At 36.2% G+C, this 20,857-nt stretch overlaps 2 protein-coding genes across 2 annotated transcripts; both read right to left on the bottom strand.

The window, feature by feature from the left end:
* Nucleotides 1–3,611: 3,611 nt before the first annotated feature.
* On the bottom strand, nt 3,612–4,270 carry LOC108970186 (general odorant-binding protein 99a). The gene is made up of 2 exons (XM_018935397.1): nt 4,142–4,270; nt 3,612–4,076 (listed from the first exon to the last, which is right to left on the bottom strand). The coding sequence occupies exons 1-2, from the start codon at nt 4,178–4,180 to the stop codon at nt 3,669–3,671; spliced, it is 447 nt and encodes a 148-aa protein (XP_018790942.1). The 5' UTR covers nt 4,181–4,270; the 3' UTR covers nt 3,612–3,668.
* Nucleotides 4,271–15,007: 10,737 nt separating this feature from the next.
* On the bottom strand, nt 15,008–20,648 carry LOC108970175 (pickpocket protein 19). The gene is given in 8 exon segments (XM_018935382.1): nt 15,008–15,231; nt 15,620–15,729; nt 17,047–17,185; nt 18,968–19,109; nt 19,208–19,357; nt 19,560–19,682; nt 19,739–20,266; nt 20,436–20,648. Coding segments are annotated over 8 exon segments (1,629 nt in total).
* Between the last annotated feature and the right edge of the window lie 209 nt (nt 20,649–20,857).

Raw genomic sequence — 20,857 nt, 5'->3', positions numbered from 1 at the left:
TTGTGCGTTGGGTTTGGGACCCGTCACGTAAATAAACAACCCCCATGAAAAGATTAAAAGAGCCTCGGATTAGAGGCCCCCTCATACACATAAGTAATATCAAGACCTTTATTATTCTGGTCAAATTTATATCATAAATGTATTTGGGTGTATGTGTAAGCTGTCGCTGTGATTAGATTSCAAACTTTTTAAGAATTGCTTGACTTATAGTTTATTATAAAAAGGAAAAAGGAATAGCCGGTTTATAAATTCACCCAGTAACAAAATTCTCCACTCACTGGCATATATATAGGTCTGACGTCTTTTAATAAATAGAAACTGTGGGAGTTTAGATTTTTCCGAACTTCTAAATCTTGTGACTTGTTTTGATCAATCTTCAGCTTGGTCCTAAAGAGATGATAGTTTGGACGATGCGTTTAATCCTCAAAGAAATGTGTGAATTCGAATTTCAATTTGTCTGGAAGAGAGAATTTGTGAGCGAACAACTAATTTCTCACTACGATAGCGCATCCACATACAGTGCCATCATTATCCTAGAATTTTTTTTGAGAGACTCCAAGAGCCATTTTGAGCAACAAGCTTTAGAGATAAAGAGAAAATTATGGAAAAAAAAACGAGGAGACCACTAATGACCAAAATACACCTGATGGGTATAAGAAATGTTTCGAAGATTGGATCAAGTTGTGAGTGGGGGTACTTGGAAACGGAAACATTTCTTTCAGTCAATAAACTTAAGTTTTGAATTATATCAGTAATTTCTGAAGTTTTATATTCAGGGCTGTAGGGATATATAGTGGAATAACATGGATTATTTGAAATATGTGCAGTTCAGATTCAAACCCTCTTTCTCCCTACAATTCCTAGAAATGCTATAATCCTCCGCCCGCAATCCTTTAAATAACAATTCAGTGSAACAGTGACAAGTGTATGTTAAAATGCTGACAAAGCAATATTTCAAGAATCTARACGATTTGCTCTCCCCCTCTAATGTACAACATTTCCAGAATTCACAAATTTCTTGCATATTTTGAAGAGCTTTCTCCGTAGCACTTTATTATAATGATATTTCAACTTCTAACGGTGGTTAGTGAACTTAGGGAAGAATACTTGAATGAGACACACACACACCGCAACCTATACAAACGACTAAATGTTGCAGCAGCACCAGCACTGACCTCCGCCGACCCACTACAAAGCAGCGAAATTAAATAGCGAGAGAGAGAGAGAAATACAGAAAATCATCAGAAATGTGGCAGCTGAAATGAATGCTTGAACTTCGCTGAATTCACGCCAAAAACATTTGCAACGAAAGATTAATCCGTGGCAATGCAACGCAACAATATAATGAAGGGAATTGCGCGCGAAAAGATGAAGGTAAGCAAATGAATGCAGATGGCGGGGAGAAACAATGGCGCGACAACAAGTCGCCGAACTCTGGAGCAAATGCGCGCTAAACAATAGTTTTCACGTAGCTTGAGTTCGAGCATTGTAATCATAATACGTAGCTGATGAACAACAACAAAGAATTATGTTGGCAACAATACATTTAGCACAAGACAGAAGAGCCAAGAACCTCTGGCACAATTTGTGWTATTGAAAGTGAAGCTTGTGTACATTTGACAATGATTTTTGAAATGTGCAGAATGAAGTACTTATYACGACTAATTGCTTCGCTCTTCTTTAATTATGAATGCAGTCATGGTGATTGGTGGGACTTGAATCGATGTCACTGTTTTTAAGTTGATTTCGTCTGGAGCTAGAAAATACCAAAACTTATAAGAAATAACGAAAAATCTTGCTTGAACATGTTCTCTTAAAGGCTTCCCTTAAAACTGCTTGATATTCACTTTTCAAACTTTCAGAATTTGAATTTGTACAGAATCAGTACTCRATTTTGAGCCGGATCACTGCAGTATATTCCATGCTGCGGTCTTTGCTCTTGCAAAAGCCACGGAGCTGGCCTCTAATGCACCTGCAGGCAACTTTAGGCTCAAAATCTACCTAGACAGCCAAGCAGCAATCAAGATAGTAACCTCGTATTGCATATCGGCCAGAAGTTCACTTCTACTGAGTGCCAGGTCACAAAGGCATCGGTGGTTATTGAACTAGTGAATGAGATTGCCATGAATGGGGTACGGCTGATATCCGAACACGTGATCAAAATTGGGAAACCCATGCATTGTCTATACGACGGTGAATAAAATCTGCAGGAGGTAAGGCAACAGAGTCTGTTAAAATTCGCCTCAAGCGCAGGCATCCTAAACAATGACTGCACCTCTTGGACTTAGCAAGTGAACTCAATCTGGTATCGCAAAGGACCAAACTGGCCTATGCGTAGCTGATTTGAATACCAGATTAATCTAACCTGAATTACATACATCAGTTTGTATGGTAGCAACATGCTTAAGTGGTCCGATATCCACGATTGTGACAATTAAACTGTTTCTTGGAGAGAAAAGAATGTGTGAAAAATTTCATAACGATATTTCAAAAAATTAAGGACTACTTCGTGATAATACAAGCGGGTATACGGAGTTGACTAAATCAGCTCAACCCATCATTTTGAAGGTGTCTGACGTTTTCTGCTCTGTGTTCTAAACTTCGTGACAAACTTAATACATCTGCTTAAGGGTATAAATACAAGTCAATATTTATGGAGATTTTGAAATTCAGCCACAATTGATAGATTGATTAATAAATGAGGAATGCACCGCGATATTAGGTCTATTGCGCCCTCTCCTAAATCAAAAAGACGCACTTAGCCCCAGGGTATTCATAAAGTCCAATATTTTGCTGGATGCTAGTGAAGCGATGTGATCTGCAGATTGCTGTGCACCCCCATTCGTAATTTGGCATGCCGCATGCCATGTAGTTGTTGCCAATACCTCTCTCTGCCGACTCCTTCTTCTTTGCGGAGCACCTCCTTTATGCATGGAGACTCAACGTGTGAAGGGTTCAGGTCCTACCATGCTAGTGGAGGAGGCGGAGCGGTTGAACTCTTCAGCCAGTTCGTTCCCGGCTATACCTTTGTAACCGGGCAGCCAGATGAGGTGCACTTGGTTACTATTCGCTAGGTTATTGAGCTGTTCTTTACACGCCTGCAACAATAGTGATTTGTTCTCATGGGAAGAGATTGCTTTAAGTGCCGGTAGACTATCGCTAAGTATGGTTATAGATCTTTTAGGATCGTTGCGATGGAGGTTTATCTCTATGCACCGACTTAAGGACAAAGACTTATGCCTGAAAAATTCTCGGAAAACTTCCCTTAGGTATGGAGAGTTTGGTGCGTGGTCCTGCGACCAYCTTAATATCCCTAAGCAGTAGCTTGAGAGTGGAATAATTCAATTCAGAAGGATTAATAGTATAGTACCACTTAACTCTTTCATCCGCTGGGACGAGATTATCTTACCTCTGCCACATCTTTCTGCTGTGAATTGTAGCAGAGCGTACTTGGCTACCTGACCGATCACTAGATGAAACGGTGCGAGCTCAAGCAAGACTTCAGGTGCTGCCGTCGGTACAAGTACGTATGCAGATACATGCAGCCACCATAAAATACTCGAAAGATTTTAAAATATAATAATTTTTTTTATGTCTGAGAATTTTAAAACTATTTTTTAAATGTATTTATTAAATGTAAAATAAATCAGTCTCCAGTTAATATTAATTTAAGCTTGTGGCTTAACGCTGTGCTTCACTAATTGCAAGTTCTCCTTAATGAAGCAAACGCCACCACGATAAGCCCATTCACAAGCGTTTGAACCCTGTTCATTAGTGTCGACACAGGCGGCGATCTTGTCGTGAATGACGTCATCATGGTCGGCATCGCCAGGTGGGGCCACTTCGGCGCCCTGCARCTGCTGATGAATGTGCTCCACGTTGAAACCAGTCTCAGCATCGAAGAKACCGAATTTTTCAAAAACACATTTCAAATAGCACTGTGTGAYGGAGTCATTGGGGAATTGCCATTTGCGAAATTGTTCTATATGTTCTGCGGGTACTTTCAGTTCGGTGGCGCATTCTCGGCGGAATTGCTGCAAGTTCTCCTCGTTTTTCACCACATATTCGGCTGAAGTCTGAAGAAAAATTAATGAAATTTAATTACTACGAAATGAAAATATAAAATTCAGCAGGCACTTACCACAGCAAGTAATAAACAGAKTGCGATGACCGTCTTCATTTGGATTTAAGAAACTTAAAAGGATGTTTTAGGAATTTTTTAAACTGTGTAACACTCTTCACTTGTTGTAGAACACTGAATAATTTCTCCTTCGCACCACGTTCTTTTATACCCGATTGGATTGGTTGCATTAAAWGAACAAATGGTGGGTATAAATTGATTGTATTTCATTCCTTGTGTGTTTTTGGAATTTACCTGCTCTTATATCATCTCTAATACATAAAAGATTTTTTCTCAAGCTAAAATCATGCAGCCTTKCTTATCGGTAATCTCTGTTCTGTTCTTCGCTTAAGTATTGTATGTATATTTGAAAATGAGTATAAAGGTTCACGGACCTTTCAACTTCTTAATTTAATGCGTAGTTTGGACTTCAGTCAGCAGCGTGCATGGTTTAGTCAGACAACTGAGTAAAGTAAAGCATCAACATAATGCATTTAAAGCAAAGTTTTTTTGGATAAACCAACGTGCCAATTGAAGTTCATCGACGTACATATGTTGAGCACGAAATATTATAACAGGTATGCGTATAATAAAGGGTGATGCAGTTTTCCTACTTTAAAAAACGAAAGCACAGAAACCTCAAATTTAATGGGGAATRTTTATTATTATTAAAAAGGACATTATGTGGCATATATTTTTTGAAGATTATCTCCTTCAAATATTTGTCGCGGCTACGTCTCAGATAGTCCATCCAATGAGTCCTATTTTCGAAGACTCGCTCGAACWTGCCGTCTGGTAACTGGCGAATGACACATCTGAATCTAAGCAGGATTGGCTCGATAATGGTCGCCATTGACGGTTACGTTCTCACCGGCATCACTGAGAGGAAATATAGATCGATGATTCCACCGGCCTACAAACCACAGTAAGCCGTTTTTTTCTAGATAAAATGGCAGCTCTTGAATCTGTTCAGGTTACTCTTTATCTTAAAAACTGTGGGACTAACTCGCGTGTATAAAGATGGAAATGGTTAAATTGACACAACCCGTCATGCTGAAGTGACTTTTCCTTCTAGGTGTTATAAATTGCCTGGCAAACGTAATAAAGGATACTTTATTTCGAAAGTGATTAGCCAGCTTATTCATTTTTGTAGTAGTACAAAATGCCGAGTACCATGTTGACACATCATACATAAGACGGTCCTTTACATATAGACACTTGGGAGTCATAACACACTTTCTTCTGGAACTTTGGAACTCATTTAAATCCTCTGCTTTAAATATATGTGTTTGACGTATTTACGTAACCTCCTACGCACGTATACTTACATATATATTCCTTTACGCAACAAAACTTTTTTTGCTAATAATAGTTTTTTTTACCCATTCTTTCGGTTCAATTCACTTGAAATGCGTTGAAAATCGATTATTTCTGTTATAATACTTCCTTATCACGTCAGCCATATTCCATAGTCCCACCTGGTTTACGCGTCCTTTCTTTCCAAGCCAATGCGCCGTAAAAATATACAGTGGCGGGCATTAAAATAGTGCTAACAGTAGAAATGTTTGAAGTTGGCGAAGGAAAATCAATTTTGGAAGTATTTAGTAGAAAATTGAATTCAATAAATGTAGAATGCAGTTTTTCGAAATTATTTTTAAAAAATGGTAACTGATAATTATGAAGCATTATATTTTGGAAATTTAAAATACATTATTATTATTTTTTGATTTATTTGGGCTAAGAAAATATTTTTAAATTTTGTAGTATTTTTCAATATTTTAATTTTTAAATATTATATAAATACCAACAGATATTTGCTTTTAAAATAAATTCGAAAAATTTGTTTTTAAATTTCGTAAATTTCTACCCATTTAAAATATGAAATTTGCGAGTATTTGAGAGTGAGTTGAGTACTTTGTATCGTAATATCTAACAGATTTGTCGATGAATTGGTATTTGTGTATCAAATATCTAATAATCCGTTTTGATATTTTTCTAAAATATATTTCTTCAAACTAGTATTTTCATCAGCTCTTCTATTTCGAAAAAAAAGTTCACTTCAGAATGCAACCGAAATCATATTTAGCCCGTCTCTTATGTTATTTTCGTATCCATTGTTATAAAAGTGGAAACCCAATACTTTTTATTTTTAYTATATRTTTTTGTTTTTGTTTCACATTTTGAGTATTTCACTTTTTTGGGCTAAATTATATTCTAACCACCAATTTATTTACCTGCGGCGACATGGTCTGTGCATGCCACGTCTTGGCAAGTTCATATAATATATGTATCCATACTCAACTGCTCGCTTATGTATATGTGTGTATGTGTGTGTGTGCTCGCCATGTCGTTGCCTTGAAAATAAACATCGAACAGGTGATGGGAMAGCATCACATCTGCAACGAGTTCTATAACATCAGATTTTATGCGTTTATTTATCTGCTGTGATTTTTTCATTTCGCTTTTCAATCTGCTTTCTTGTCGTTTAGATTATTGGAACGCATTCTCTATAGCTAGTCTTTGTGTCAGTTGCACGCATTTGTAGTACACACCATGTTATATATTGTGCAGACATGTGGATATTGACTATTGTCTTGTTTGCTTGGGTTTCCGCTTCAAATGCGTCGAAATCTTCACTGATGAGAGACAGCGACAACAAATTTTTCATTTATTTTGGTTAATTGAGTTTGAAGAGTTGTGAGTTAGTATGTCATAGATGTGGATACGATTTTCTCGATTTAATTTATTGCTCGCTTAGATTACAGATTATTCAATGAGCGAAATTTATCGAAATTTTCCGCCAAATAAAATAAATTTAATATATTTTTCGAGACATCTCACTATATGTATTTTAAACTTTAAATTTTGGTGTTGCCCGAATATAGCCCTTCCTTACTCGTCTCACAATAACTTTGTTTGCCATGCATTTGAAAAGTTTCAGATTTGATTGGTTGATTACGGTTCATTGACATTTCGGCTACAAAAAGTATTTTCCTCAAATATAAGAAGAAGARAGAGACAGAGAGTAAGAGAGAGCGRCAATAAGAGAGAAYAAAAATCATGACCGTAAGTTCAAATCTATTTTGCAGAATTTAAATATTGACTTATTGCGGATAAGTTGACGTAAGCTAATTGGTACCAGTATGCTCACGAACCCGAAGTTCGAAGAAAAATTTCTAAATTTGAAGTGCGTGCCCGAGAAAATAATTGCGTCGAATCGTTTCACGCAGAGCAGACTTGTTTTTGAGATGGTCTGATGCATCTTCAGCAAACGAGTATATGGATATCTCTTGAGTCGTAAGAATATTTTGTCCTCTAAAATGCAAAAAAAAAAAAAGAACACGGAACATCTCTTTTCATAAGTTTACAGGCGAAGGAAAATCGGGATAATAGAAGCCACTCGAATTGAAACAAAATTTTAGTTTCGGTTATAAACTGGTTATTCCGTGGTTATAAAATGCTTATACAGTGGTTATAAAATGGTTATATATTGGTAACTACTGACATAATGTAGTGAATCAAAAGCAATTAAATGCTCGGTTTTGCTTTTTTCGATGATCTATTTTGTATTTTAGTTGACGATTTGTAGATATCACCTATATTCTGAACTTACTTTTATGGGGTCTTCTAGGTTGGATCTTTCTTAAGGTAAAAATAAATGTAATGTTGTTATATTTCGAATTATTTTAGGAAGAGAAGAAAGTGTATAATTATATATATAATATTTTCAAATGAAGATTTCAAAATGATTAGACCTGAACACTTCAAATTCGTATTAAAAATTTAGTAAAACTAACTTAGTATAATGGACATCCCTAATACCTTTAAAAAGACCTGCAAACAACATACATATCTGTGTATATTTGCAATGTTTCCTTCAAGACTGTAGCAAACCCTTGGTTTGGTATTCGTATCTCCTGCATATTCGCCAAGAGCGCACACTCACACACACATGCTTCTTCACGCACATGCGAACTGTTGCATTATGCAACAGTACTTCATTTGAAATTTCGCATTTCCGAAAAAGTTTTGCGCTTCATCTGCATTTTAATGTGTGGTCCCAACTTGCAGTATGCAACACATGTTGCCGCCACGAAACGTGGGAGTATATGTAGTTGCCACAGTTTCTCTACATTCTCCAACACCAACGCCAAGACCAACTAATGCAGCAACCAAGTGAAGGAGGAAATCGAAATGTGAAAATTTACATCAAGTGAAATCTTGTTGAACTTTCACTGACAGCTTTTCGCAAAGCATGCACGCTTGCACTTTCACTCCGGCAAGCTTGCCACTTACTTCTTGACGTGCAGGTAAAGTGTCAGTTCGTGGCATCACTGAAGCGGAAATCTCACGAGCAAAAGACGTGTTACAAATATAATCTATGTGAATGAGGAACTTAAAATTTTGAAAGATGAGCAAACAATTTTATTTGGAATCAAGTATGAAGAAAAGGGATTCGACGATGTTGTTGCAAAGCTTGAAAGTTTTGTCAGAAATATTTTGTTGTGTAATTTTGCTTTTGATCGTAGAAAATTCTAAATAATTACGGTATTTATTTAAAATTAGAAAATGTTGAAATTTATGTGCGTTACTAGAGATCTTTTTATTGAATTATTTAATGGAAAAATATGTACAGAAAAATGAAATTAAAACTTATATGATCTTCTTTTTCTTCTTCTTCTCCACTACCTCCGTGGATCGTTCTGCGTCGAGATCCCAAAATTTTGTCTGTTGCCCAATGCGAGCACATTTCAAGTGCAGAAAGGTCCCTATGCACTTAGTCCTTCCATTAGAAGCTTGTGCACCCTTGTCTCCGTTGTCCCGCCATGGCTCTTGAATGGTAGCAGTTTGCGGAGAACAATTCCAAGTACGTTCTCATCTCGGTTCGTCTTTGTTCATGTTTCTGAGCTGTGTAATAGGACAGATAAAATAAGAGACGTACAGAAAATAATTTTTGTTCGTTAAGAAGGTAATCTGCTTCTCAATTGGCTAAGGATCCCAATTAGCACCTGTTGGTAAGAGTTTATTTGAATTTGATCTCCAAGTTGACATTGTTTGTGGTTTTTTTTTGCTAGTTCCGAGATAGACAAAGTCCTTCCCTTTACCAAAGCAGCAATAAAGTAAAAGAGCAGCTGGTATGACGAGGACCAGACTGCCTATCTCGCAATGTTACAACCTCTCACAACACTGGGGTACGCAGATGACATAGATACCGAGAGTTAAAGAGGGAAGCGGGACGCATTTGCAGACAAAAAGAGAGAGAGAGACCGAAAGGCGTGAGTACGAAAAGCTTAACAAGCTGGCTGACAGTGGTAATGCTTGAAAATTCTGTGAAAAGATGCGATGACTATCAGAACGTTTTAAGACTGTAGCAAACTCTTGTAAGACCCCCAGAAGTGTTCTACTGAAATTATGAAGAGAACACTTCTCCAGCCTGTTGAATAGCAGTGAAAAAATTACACAGTAGGAGATGGTAAACCCGATTTTCCAATCGGTGACGATGGATGGGGATTTTCATTGCCCTCCTTTGAAGAAGTTCGGGTAGTAATTCGAACGTCTTCTTAATCGGGCAATGGAACGTCCGCTCCATCGTCATCGATTGGAAAATCGGGTTCCCCATCTCCTGGTGTTATGGCTTTACTGTCGTTTAACATGCTGGAGATGTGTTGCCTCCATAATTTCGTGGCATCAGTCCCTAGATCACCTTTAGGGGCTCGACAATAGTGTGCTCCGGTCTTGAAACCTTCTGGTAGTCGCCGCATCTTTTCGTAGAATTTTTGAGCATTGCCCCTGTCGGCCATTACCCCTGTTCGCTCTTCGTACTTACTCATTTCGGCATCTCAAATTTTAAGTCTGCAAATGCGTCGATTGTAACGGTGCGAAGAAGGCAGTCTGTTTTCTCTCCACTGCGACACGGCACCCCTCGTCGTATTAGCTATTCTGTTGTCTTTTCCGAAAAACAATTATGTCGTTTGCAGCTGTGGGTAAGAAGCTTGAAATCAGATCAGTTTAGGGTCAGAAAATATAAGCCATATATTTTGAGGTTATTCTAAGAGTATGGTTTATTGAACCATTAATAATAAATGCAATATTTTTAGTAAAACTTATTTGGAATAAAATAGTTAATAAATATAATGAATTTGTAAAAAATAATTTTGACAGCTAGTTGTTCACGAGTCCAGTACGGAGCCGGATATCGAAGCTATATTTCTTGAGTCCAAACGTACAGTAATCGTGWTCAATCCAGTACGCTTTACATCTGACCCGGAAATAGCATCTATACTTCCAATGTTCTGACGTTGCTATTTTACCGTAAGTTTACTTCTTATTGCAAAGCGAAATTTTAGATTACAAAAATACAATGCTGTATCTTAAAATTACTTCTTATTGCAGAGTGAAAAGAAAAGGAAGGGCATTACTGAAAGAACTTGCATGCGCAAATGCCGCTTAAAATATGCCCACAATAAGTTCAATTGTACCGTAGCAACACAACCCAGTAGTAAAAACGTCACCGAGGCACTCAAGAATACAACCCAATTTTGCAACCTTGCAAATGTMGGCTGTTTAAACAACCTAGATGATTTCATTGAATATTATGTGAGCAAAAATYACTACAAGGAGGCTTTGTATAAAAGCGGCTTGAATTGTTCCTGCTATCACAACTGTCACTACATAAAATATAACGGAGCACTTTTCTTAGATCCTTGGGAGTAAAATATCGTTACAAATGTTGTTTATAAAATTGTAGCTATTTGCCTTAATTTGCAGTGRCGAACTACTGTATGTATATGCTAACTTGAGTGAGTTTCAAATATTTTATGAGCAAGCGACTTTCTTTTCCTACCGTTCCGTATTGGTCGCCACTTGGGTGGATTTGCTCGGTGAGTACCGGAATTACTAAGTGATTTGTTCAAAATTTTAAATTTCACTATTGTACCAAAATATTTATAGTTTCCTATGGCGGCATAGCGGGTCTATTTGTGGGTATTTCGGCTATRAGCTTAATTGAGTACTTGAAGCGTTCTTGCGGTCGTTGGAAGCGGAGAATTACTGGCGTATATAATTATTTCAAGCGCATCGCTCTTTCGTTATTATACTAAAATATAGGAATTCCGGTGACAACTAGTCTGGAATATGAAAGCTTTGTSTGAACCGGCAGAGTGTTGTAATTGTTTGGTAATCAAAGAGATTGGACGTTTATGGAAGGATTCAGGTCTTGAAAACAAATAAATGTGAAACTTGTATAATCGAGTAACTGCTTTATCATTTATGCACTAAAATTTAGCTTTGGAAAATAATTTCTCAATAGTTAAAAAAAAAAAAAATTGAAAATCACAAACAGTANAAGTGTTGCTGGTTTGTCGTCTCTTATGGTGTGTGTGTGCGACATGAAGAAAGCGTGCGTGCGTGTAGGAAGGTGCTGTTGTGTGCGAACATGTTCTAATAAAAGTAGAATTGAGTAACAATGTTTATATTTGGAAAGCTGTTGACCATCACTACAAACTAAAGATGTATTTAAAAATTAAAAATAAATAAAATTAAAAAAAAAATTTATGTACTTTCTTAAGACAATTTTGTAAATTTTTGAGAAATTTCCATATAACTTTAGACTAAAATCATTTACATATGYGACACCGATGAGTAGAAATGGTGAAGTTAAGTATTGAAAATAACTGTTAAAATGCTGCTATGTTAATTCAGTTTTGTAATGGTGCTCGCTTTTTCCTTGGAAAAGATACTACAGAACTATGGAATTTTTGGAAAAAGAGTAAATAACTATGTCTATGTATTTACACATTTTCCACTTCTCTCGAATGTTAGATAACATTCGGTGGAACCAGATAGAGATAATTGTAATATACATAATTAGTGGCGGCGGAACCCAATTCTAATCCCGTTAATGTTGGTCTTTCAGAAAAGATAAAAGCGTGAGAGTCGATTTATTATATATAAAGACATACATATGTATGTTATATTACTGTTGGCAACAAATAGTAAGACTTTTTAATTTTAATTTCGCGCGAAAACCAATTCGTCGATATATTCTTATATTTGCATTAACAATAAGAGATCTTACTGGTATCGCTGGAATATCGAAAGGATCAATAAAACCATTTTGAAAGATCATTTGAAAATAAAAGTGAAAACACGATTTACTCCAAAAATTACGCTTTCCGACTACCAGGATGTCATGGAACGTATTATTATTGACTCTGAGTCTTGGATCTATGCTTACGACCCGAAAAAGGCGAGCCGAAGCCGAAAAAAACACGTCAAGGGAGCTCAAAAATCAAGGTTAAGTTGACAGTTCTCTTCGATTATTGAGGGGACGTGCGCTCCTTCCGACCAGYCAAACTGTCAACAAAGAATTCTATTTCARATGCCGGAATTATTCGTGAATTTTTGGCAAAATTTTTCGGAAATTGACTGTAAGAACTGTTTCGTGAATTGAAAGAACGTTGTAAAAATGTCTGAAAATCTCATTATTTTGTTTTAAAGTAATCTTATTTGTAAAATGGAAAAAAACATGAAATTTGGTCCATAACAACAAAACTTGCACTTTTGTCATTCAAAGTATCCCAAAAGAACTGTGGCAAAAATTCCAAGCGCTCTTTACCAAATTATTTTTAACCGGTATTGCAACATKAGGCCRAGCATTGTGTTACTATGGATATGTCCTCCCGTGTCGAGTCACAAATTCTGGGTGTATTTCGRCAATCGCTCACTTCAATTTGAAGAGTTGCTGTCGGTAGTGTTCCCCATTAATGATTTTACCCGGTTTTAGTAGCTAATTATAAAAGACGCTCTTGTTATATCACCATAGCTCTGGATCCACAGCTGCTAAAAAACGTTTAGAAATTTCTGTTTGACACCATCAAAAACCATCGATTTTTTCAGATCTATTCTTTTTCACATGTTATGTTATGTTAATTTGTGTTTCTGGTTTTTGCTTTCAATAACATTTTTTACTTCCGCATTTTAGTATTTTGTAGGTCTTAATATTTTGTCAATTTCAAAAACTTCTAATTTCGTTTCGTCTACCACATTAAATAGAAGCGCTTTCTGACTACATTTAAGTCATTCAAAAGCAAGGCAAACGAATATTTTTATTATAAAGCCAAACAATTTAGTTTTGCTATCTATCCSTTGCAGTACTTATTATTGGTTTTAGTTGTTACTGTTGTTTTATTATTGCTGCAACTTACTCACAATAATGACCCTTATGCTTGAATAGTAGTAGTGGCTTGTGGTCAGCCGTTGCAAAATATTTTGATTGCGAACAATTTCCAAAGAAATAAGGAAGCACACACATACTAACATACATATGTTCAAATATATTTATGCAATCTGTGTACCCTTAATAGTGGTGGTATACAGGCATAAGTGATTTGCATGAGCTGCATGAAAGTATCTGCAATCAGTGCGGCCACTATGAGCGATGGTCAAGCATCGGTTCCTGCACAGAATCATAAAGTATATAAATACTACAAACTAGCAAATGTTTGTGTGAAAGTTTATGTATATATGAGGGTATATATTATATATGCATTCATGTATATRTGTATGTAAGTACATATAAGTACATTTATTTTATCATGTTTATCTGTTTATACAATATTTGCTTTACCACTGGCACTTGACTTGTTCTCGCAGTCAGTGATTCAGTAGCTTGAATAATGAATGTTGTTTGTGGATTACATTTACTTCTGCATAAATATTGCATTTTCTACGATTTTACAATTCACAAGGTTGCATTAAAATATTCAGATTTGATTTGAAAGTTTGTCTGCAATTCAAGCGAATAAATACTTGCACTAAATACCATATATGTTGCTATAGATGTATGTTTGTATATAATTATGTCTATATTAGGGTGAACAAAGAAAATTTGTTTAATTTTTTTCATTTTTTTCTTAAGAATTTTAACTTTTTTAATTGTTTATATAAAAAAAAGTCTGGTGAAGCTTGGTCACTTCAAATTAATATTAACAGGTGGCGCTTTGCGATTCTTAATTTCTAATATCAATAACACTGAAATATGTTTATACCCCGACCAAGGTATATTAAGTTTGTGTTGAAGTTTTTAATAGCCAGAATGGAACGTCGGAGACCCTATAAATTATAAAGGGGAAAAGGAAGGCTTCATGCTTAATTTTAAAAATCTTAATTTTAACAAATTTTATTACTCAAAATCTATGTCGTAATCCTGAACTTAACCTTGCTTTGGCATGTATGAATAGATCCAACTCATCACCATTAATAACACGTTTCATGACACCTGGTATTCAGAAAGCATTGTCCCAAACGTTAACGCGGCGTTGTTTTTCAAAAAAATTGAGTGATTTTGGAACGAATCGTGTTTTCATTTTTTTTAGGTCCAATTGATCTTTTAAAATGGTTTTGAAGTATTCTTTCGATATTCCAAAAGTGCCAGTAAGATCTCTGACTGTTAATCGTCGTTTCTAAAGCACCAATTCCTTAATTTGATTGACGAGTTGATCATTAGTTGTTATTGGTGGTCGTCCTGGACATGGACCGTGGCTGTCATAAAGATTTTTTCATTTGATTTTTTGGCCCACCCTAGTTTATAAATATATAAACATATCCCTCTATGCAAATAAAACTGACCCTGGCATCACATGAGCATTCACTTAACATGACACTTAGTGCWTTCTGTCTGATTCAATAAACATTAAGGATCTAAATTCTCATACAACGAGTGAAAAAGTTTTTGATAGAAATGCGAAAAGTTAATTCTAATTGAAATGTTAACTGTTTATTATACAATACAAGATTGGCAAAACCTGTACAATAACTTCTTACAATCTCAACTTAAATTATTAGTTTTGTCTCATAAAATTTCATATGATTTTTTAACCATATATTTCAATGTCTCATATTATAAATAAATCGTTTGCGTTTCTTCAACATCTTTTTATGCTTTAAACTCGCAAAATTTATKCTGCTGTTTAAAGAGAAATTGAATCCAGGGGAAATATAGCCGCGCTGACGCAGATATGTATAAAGGCCAATGGTGAAGTAGTAGAAGAGCTCAACGCCACTCATCAGCGAGGCGCCCAGAAAAAGGCCCATAATGCCRCCGAAGTTAGCTGGCGAAAGAAAAACAGCAAACACATACACAATGACAGGGATTTAGCCAGAGCGGAGCAGAGAAAAAGCTAAAACTGCACGTTTAATTCCGATTTGAATGGCAACAATATTGAAACGAAATTGAAAGTGTGAATAAATTGCGCAAAAAAGAAAGTTGCAGCAACCAATAAAAGTGGCAAATTGGAAGTGTCAGAGAACAAACAAAACTCGCAACGAAACAAAAAAGTGCTTAAAAYTGAGGAGAAAAGTGGAAAAGCGAAATCAGAAAATCATACAAAAAAGTGACAACGCAAAACCATGTCTAAGTCCAAGCGGTTAACGCGCAAAGTGAAAAAGTTATTGCACTTTTTGTTATGAAGTTTTTGTTACTTGGCTACTCGCACTCACCTAGCAACTCGACGAAAGTGTAACGGATTCGTGTGCTGTAGCTCATCATATAGTTGGAGGCGTAGTGCACATCCAGGTGTACCTTCTTTACCTCCTTTATGGCATTAATGCTGAGATTGGAGTGAAATGGAGTAGAAGAAGTGTTCGCAGTTAATAAAATGTAGATATAACGAAATTCTTAAATTATTTTAATATACATATAATTTTGGTTCGAAAAAATCTTAAAKACCTGCTTATTTAAGTCTTTTTAAAAATAATGTATGTATTACAATAGAAAACAGGAAAACACACAAGCAATTAGTGGTTAAGATAATACAATAGATTTAAAGGCAATTCGGTATAAATATTTGACAAAAAGCGTATCATGACCCACTTTTTGGCGAAATTTCTTTCTTCAGCAACTCTTCGGAACTATCTTTACATGGTTAGAATTTGGAAATAGTCGAAATGGAACTAAAACCACGCTCACTTCCCATATTAGTCTCCATCTAAATAATTCACTTTATTTTACATAACGGTATAAAATTTCATGTTGACTTTATGACATATATCTTGGACCTCTCACATTGAYCGATATATTTGTCATAAAGCCAAGTTTAGGTTCTATCTTTATAGGCAAGTTTACAACAACGCGCCTGTCGTTTTTTCTTTTTGTGGTTTGGCGGCAATCGGAAATTCCCAGTATAGTTAGGTCCTTCTTCACCTGGTCTTTCCAACGGAGTAGAGGGCTTCTTCCTCTGCATCTGACGACTCGTCTTGGATGACATGACCTAGTCAGCGTACTGTCTCTTAATTCCCTGAACTACATGTACGTTAATGTCGTCGTATGTCTCGTAGAGCTCATCGTTCCTCATTCTTTATTCGCCGTTATCAATACGGACAGACAATAAATCTTCCCCAGTACCTTTCTCCCGAGAGTTAGGTCAGGTTAGGTTTAATGTTCGATGTTAAAAAGGGGATCCCACTGAAACAGTTTATAATGCCAATTCAATGTGGTACCTAGAACTCCTATAAAAGTTCATTATTTGGACCCTCATAAATTGACAAAGTGCTTTTAGACGAGTTTTATGAAGCTGGTGTGGGAGTTATCTAAATAAAATATTTGGAAATTCTTTCTCAAAAATAAATAAAATCAGTTCACACCTTCTTCTAACCCTAATATATACTATAATATATATATATATATAATATATACTATATATATAATATTATACTCGTACATAATGGAAATGTAGTTTGGGTCAAATTTCCATTCATTGAAGCCAAAGAAGACTTTGTGGCTGAAACGGTGYGTCTCTTCCTTATCGCCTTTTGTCAATTTTGAACTCAACTAATAACATATTTTTATATTCACTAATAGAAACGATAATACGAAACACAAATCTCATAAGACCTTTAATTCGCAACTGTATATAAGTTTAACTCACTCTTCTAGCGGCATACTTATGTAATTGGTGACGTATATCATCTGTTGGCAGTTATTCAAACAGTTACAAATCATTGTGTGATTGGACACTTCCTCAACATACTGGCTTTCCGCCACGAGATTGTCGGTGTTGAAAACTTCTGCAAAGTACAAATCAATAGAGCAGTAACTTCTTAGAAAAAATGCGAATTRAGTGAAGTTAAACAAGTGCAAATCACAATGGTGCTTGCTCGAATTTATTATAGTGTGAGCGCATTAAAGTGCTGTTGTGTTGGTGTGCAGAAGTATGCATTTGTACTGAGTGGTGCTACACATTAACGCACTAAAGCCACCTCTGTATTCATAGAGACACTTGAAATCCTTTGCAGTACATGCCGTTATATTATCTATACGATGATTGGAATGAAAGAAAAATGGGAAAATGTGTGAAAAAATAGATAATTCTTCGAAGAACCTCATGTATCTGCAATTGAACAGTTGCACACTTTGCAATGCGCAGTTCATATACCCTGTAAGAAAATGTCTAAGGATAAAGTTCATGTGGTAAAATTTTTTATAATCAGTAACTCGCTTCTATATCCTTTGTCATGGGGGTGATTAAAGGTCTTAAAAAATGTATACGTCGTCACCTAAAGTAAAAAATAACGTAACTTCACTTTCCAAAAGTTTTTAGTCGAAGAAAAATCGATATAATAGAATCCACTCACATTGAAAGAAAATTTGAGTTTTGGTTAAAAATGGTTATATATTACAGCGGAAGTTGAAATTTTTATGCTACATATTTGTAACATAAGTTAGTGAATCGTTAACAAGAAAAACCGTTATTTTCGGCTGCACCGAACTTTGTGTTCAGTAATTCATGTAAAATTTCGTGAAGATGTATAGTCAAATGAGGAAGTTTCCCATGCAAGCATTTCATTCCGATCATTCAGTTTGTATGGCAGCTATATGTTATAGATAACCGATCTGAATAATTTCTTCGGAGATAACATTATTATCTTAGAAAATAATCTATACCAAATTTCGTGAATATATCTTGTCAAATGTGAAAGTTTTCCAAACAAGAACTTGATTCCGATCGTTCAGTTTATATGGCAGCTATATGTTATAGTGGTCCGATATCGGCAGTGCCGACAAATAAGCAGCCTCTTGAAGAGAAAATGACGTTTGCACAATTTCAAAGCGATATCTTAAAAACTGAGGGACTAGTTCGTCTAAATACAGACAGACGGACGGACATGGCTAAATCGACTCAGCTCGACATACTGATCATTTATATATACTTTATATTGTCTTCGGCGCTTCCTTCTRGAAAGTTCTAATGCAGGTTCTTACATCGGATTAAGCCTAAAAAATTTGGAAGGCTTATTTCAAAAACTCGACTATTGTGTAAAAATTTTATATTAACTTTTTTCTTCACAGATTATTTGAAGTGTAAAAATTGTTAGAGGGAATCTTCAAGAAAACTTTACTTTTTGGTGTAATTTATTTATGAGCCCATAAGTTCTTCAACTGGAGATGACCCTGAACTTTTGGGTATACCCAATATAAATTGTCCAGCGGCTAAGTACATAGTTTCAATATAATGACGTAATAAGCTCTAAAACGCATAGAATGAAGCGACCACTTTATCGGTATGAACTTTCTGTGACCGAGTTAGGATTCCTGAATGAAATCAACTTTTTGACCTTTTTTTTACTTTTAGGTTATATAGTCACCGAAACAGCAAGTACTCATGAGATATGAAAACGTACTTTGGACATGAATCGGCATCGTCAACGGCCATATCATTCATATATTAATGTTAACAGATAGAGCATAAATCTAGTACCAGAAATATCCAGTAAAAATATTACATTTTCCTACAGGGCATATAAGCACATGCATATGCATGTAGGTGTTTCGCATGCGTTAGAACTCACCACTTGCATCCTGTGGAAAGAACACTCGCAAATTGCATTTGCATAGCTTGAAAACATATTCCTGATGACAGCGTGTGAAACAGTTGCCACGTCGATATTCCAAACCTGGGATTTTCTTGTAAAGAGGATGATCATTTTCGTTCTAAARGAAGTTGCGCATATACGCATTTTTKAATACAAAATGACATAGAAATRTACGAAATTTCTGTAGTAAAGGTTTTATAAATTCTCTGCACTTACCTGGAAGAAGCAGCGCCGTTCYTCTGGTCCCACCGCACGAGTTCTTTCGTCAGTTAAGGTGAATTGTGGTATTACCGGTATTTTTGTGTATGTATTAGGCTTGATAAAGCGCGGATCACTRTGCCATTGTTCCGGCTGTTTTACCATAACCTATATGTATAAAAGAAAACACTTTTGAGAAAGATGAATCGTAGAGGGACGTGRACGTTACTAACTAATACAAAAAAATAATCAAAGCAGGTGGTTAAAGAAATAAGAGAATATTTAAATTGAAATTTTTGAAGACTTGAAAAAGTTAATAAGGTAATAATTCAAGAGGAATAAAAAAAGAAGAAAAAAATCTCTAACTCACATAGATTCCATTTGTGTAAGTAAAATTTGGCGGTTGCTTAGTCTCGTCAAGATTTATGACAACATCCAAACCAGATAACTCGTTGGTCTTTGCGTTGTGATACGGATAATAACGGTCGTTAAGCTAGAAAACAACAAAAAAGTGTGTAAAATTTCCTTTCAAACGATAGAAATATTCACCATTCGCTCGCGCCCMCGTGTTGTGACTACCGAATTGAAGACAAAACAAAATCCATATTCCGTACGTTCCATCGAAAATAGATCGCAGCAATTGTATGCATTGCGCCGCCAATGGCAAGGCTGCACGAACAGCTCATTGCATGTGAAGCCAACATAACGCATTACCTCCATTATGTCCAGATCGTCCAGCAGTGTCAGATTCAAATCAAGTCGATACAGCCGCCGCAAGTCGTTAAAATTGCCAAAGCTRAAATCGCCCATTATGGCGAAGAAGCGACGAAATGTCTGTACAGCTTCGTCGGTGGCATTTCGTGCGAGAAATACTTCATGTGCCTCCATAAGTTTCGGCCARTTGATGCGRTTGCGTGGACATATGCCAAYCGCCGGGAATGGCTTAGTGAAGATGGGCGAAACGGAGTCCTCGACAATCGTTTGAATGCGTTGCGAATAGTACAAATCGGCTAAATCATCGTAAACATACAGGCAGCCGCAGGTGGTGGCGATCAACAGCAGCARCCAGATGATGCTGTGATAATGTACAGTAAAAACATACAAACAACAACAAAAACATAAGGCTTTGTAATTCAAACTGTGCGCTTTGCTTGCACAACTCACCGTTCGAAGTAGTAAAGTTTTGGTTTGGTCAGATAGCGTACGCCATGCAAGGAGGAGATGTCGCAGTAGCCTAGATGTGTATAAGAGACTAGTAAAGTTTTGGTTTGGTCAGATAGCGTACGCCATGCAAGGAGGAGATGTCGCAGTAGCCTTTGCAATACGGCAACACCACTTGACATAATGTTGGCTTCTTTGTCGGAATTGTCTTAGGGCTCCTCGCTTTGTTGAAGAGGAGCAATTCCTGGCGTGGCCTCGRCATTGGATATGTGAGCTCATGCAGGTATGCGTTAGTCATGGCCACAAACCAATAAGCGAACTAAGCACGCAGAAAATGTTCGGAAATCTTTTGAGCACCTTAATGGGGCTTACGGTTTAAATAGCACAAAGCTGAAGGAAAGCCACAGCTTAATGAGCTGGACGAAGGGGGAAGGAGGCAGTATTGAACTAGTGCAAATAWGCTTTGGGGAAATATTTATCCAAAATCTGACTGAAGATATCGCTCTT

This window comes from Bactrocera latifrons, unplaced genomic scaffold (assembly GCF_001853355.1).
Source record: "Bactrocera latifrons isolate USDA-ARS-PBARC rearing strain unplaced genomic scaffold, ASM185335v1 scaffold_29, whole genome shotgun sequence".
Lineage (NCBI taxonomy): Eukaryota > Metazoa > Arthropoda > Insecta > Diptera > Tephritidae > Bactrocera > Bactrocera latifrons.
This window is presented reverse-complemented; position numbering and strand designations above follow the sequence as displayed.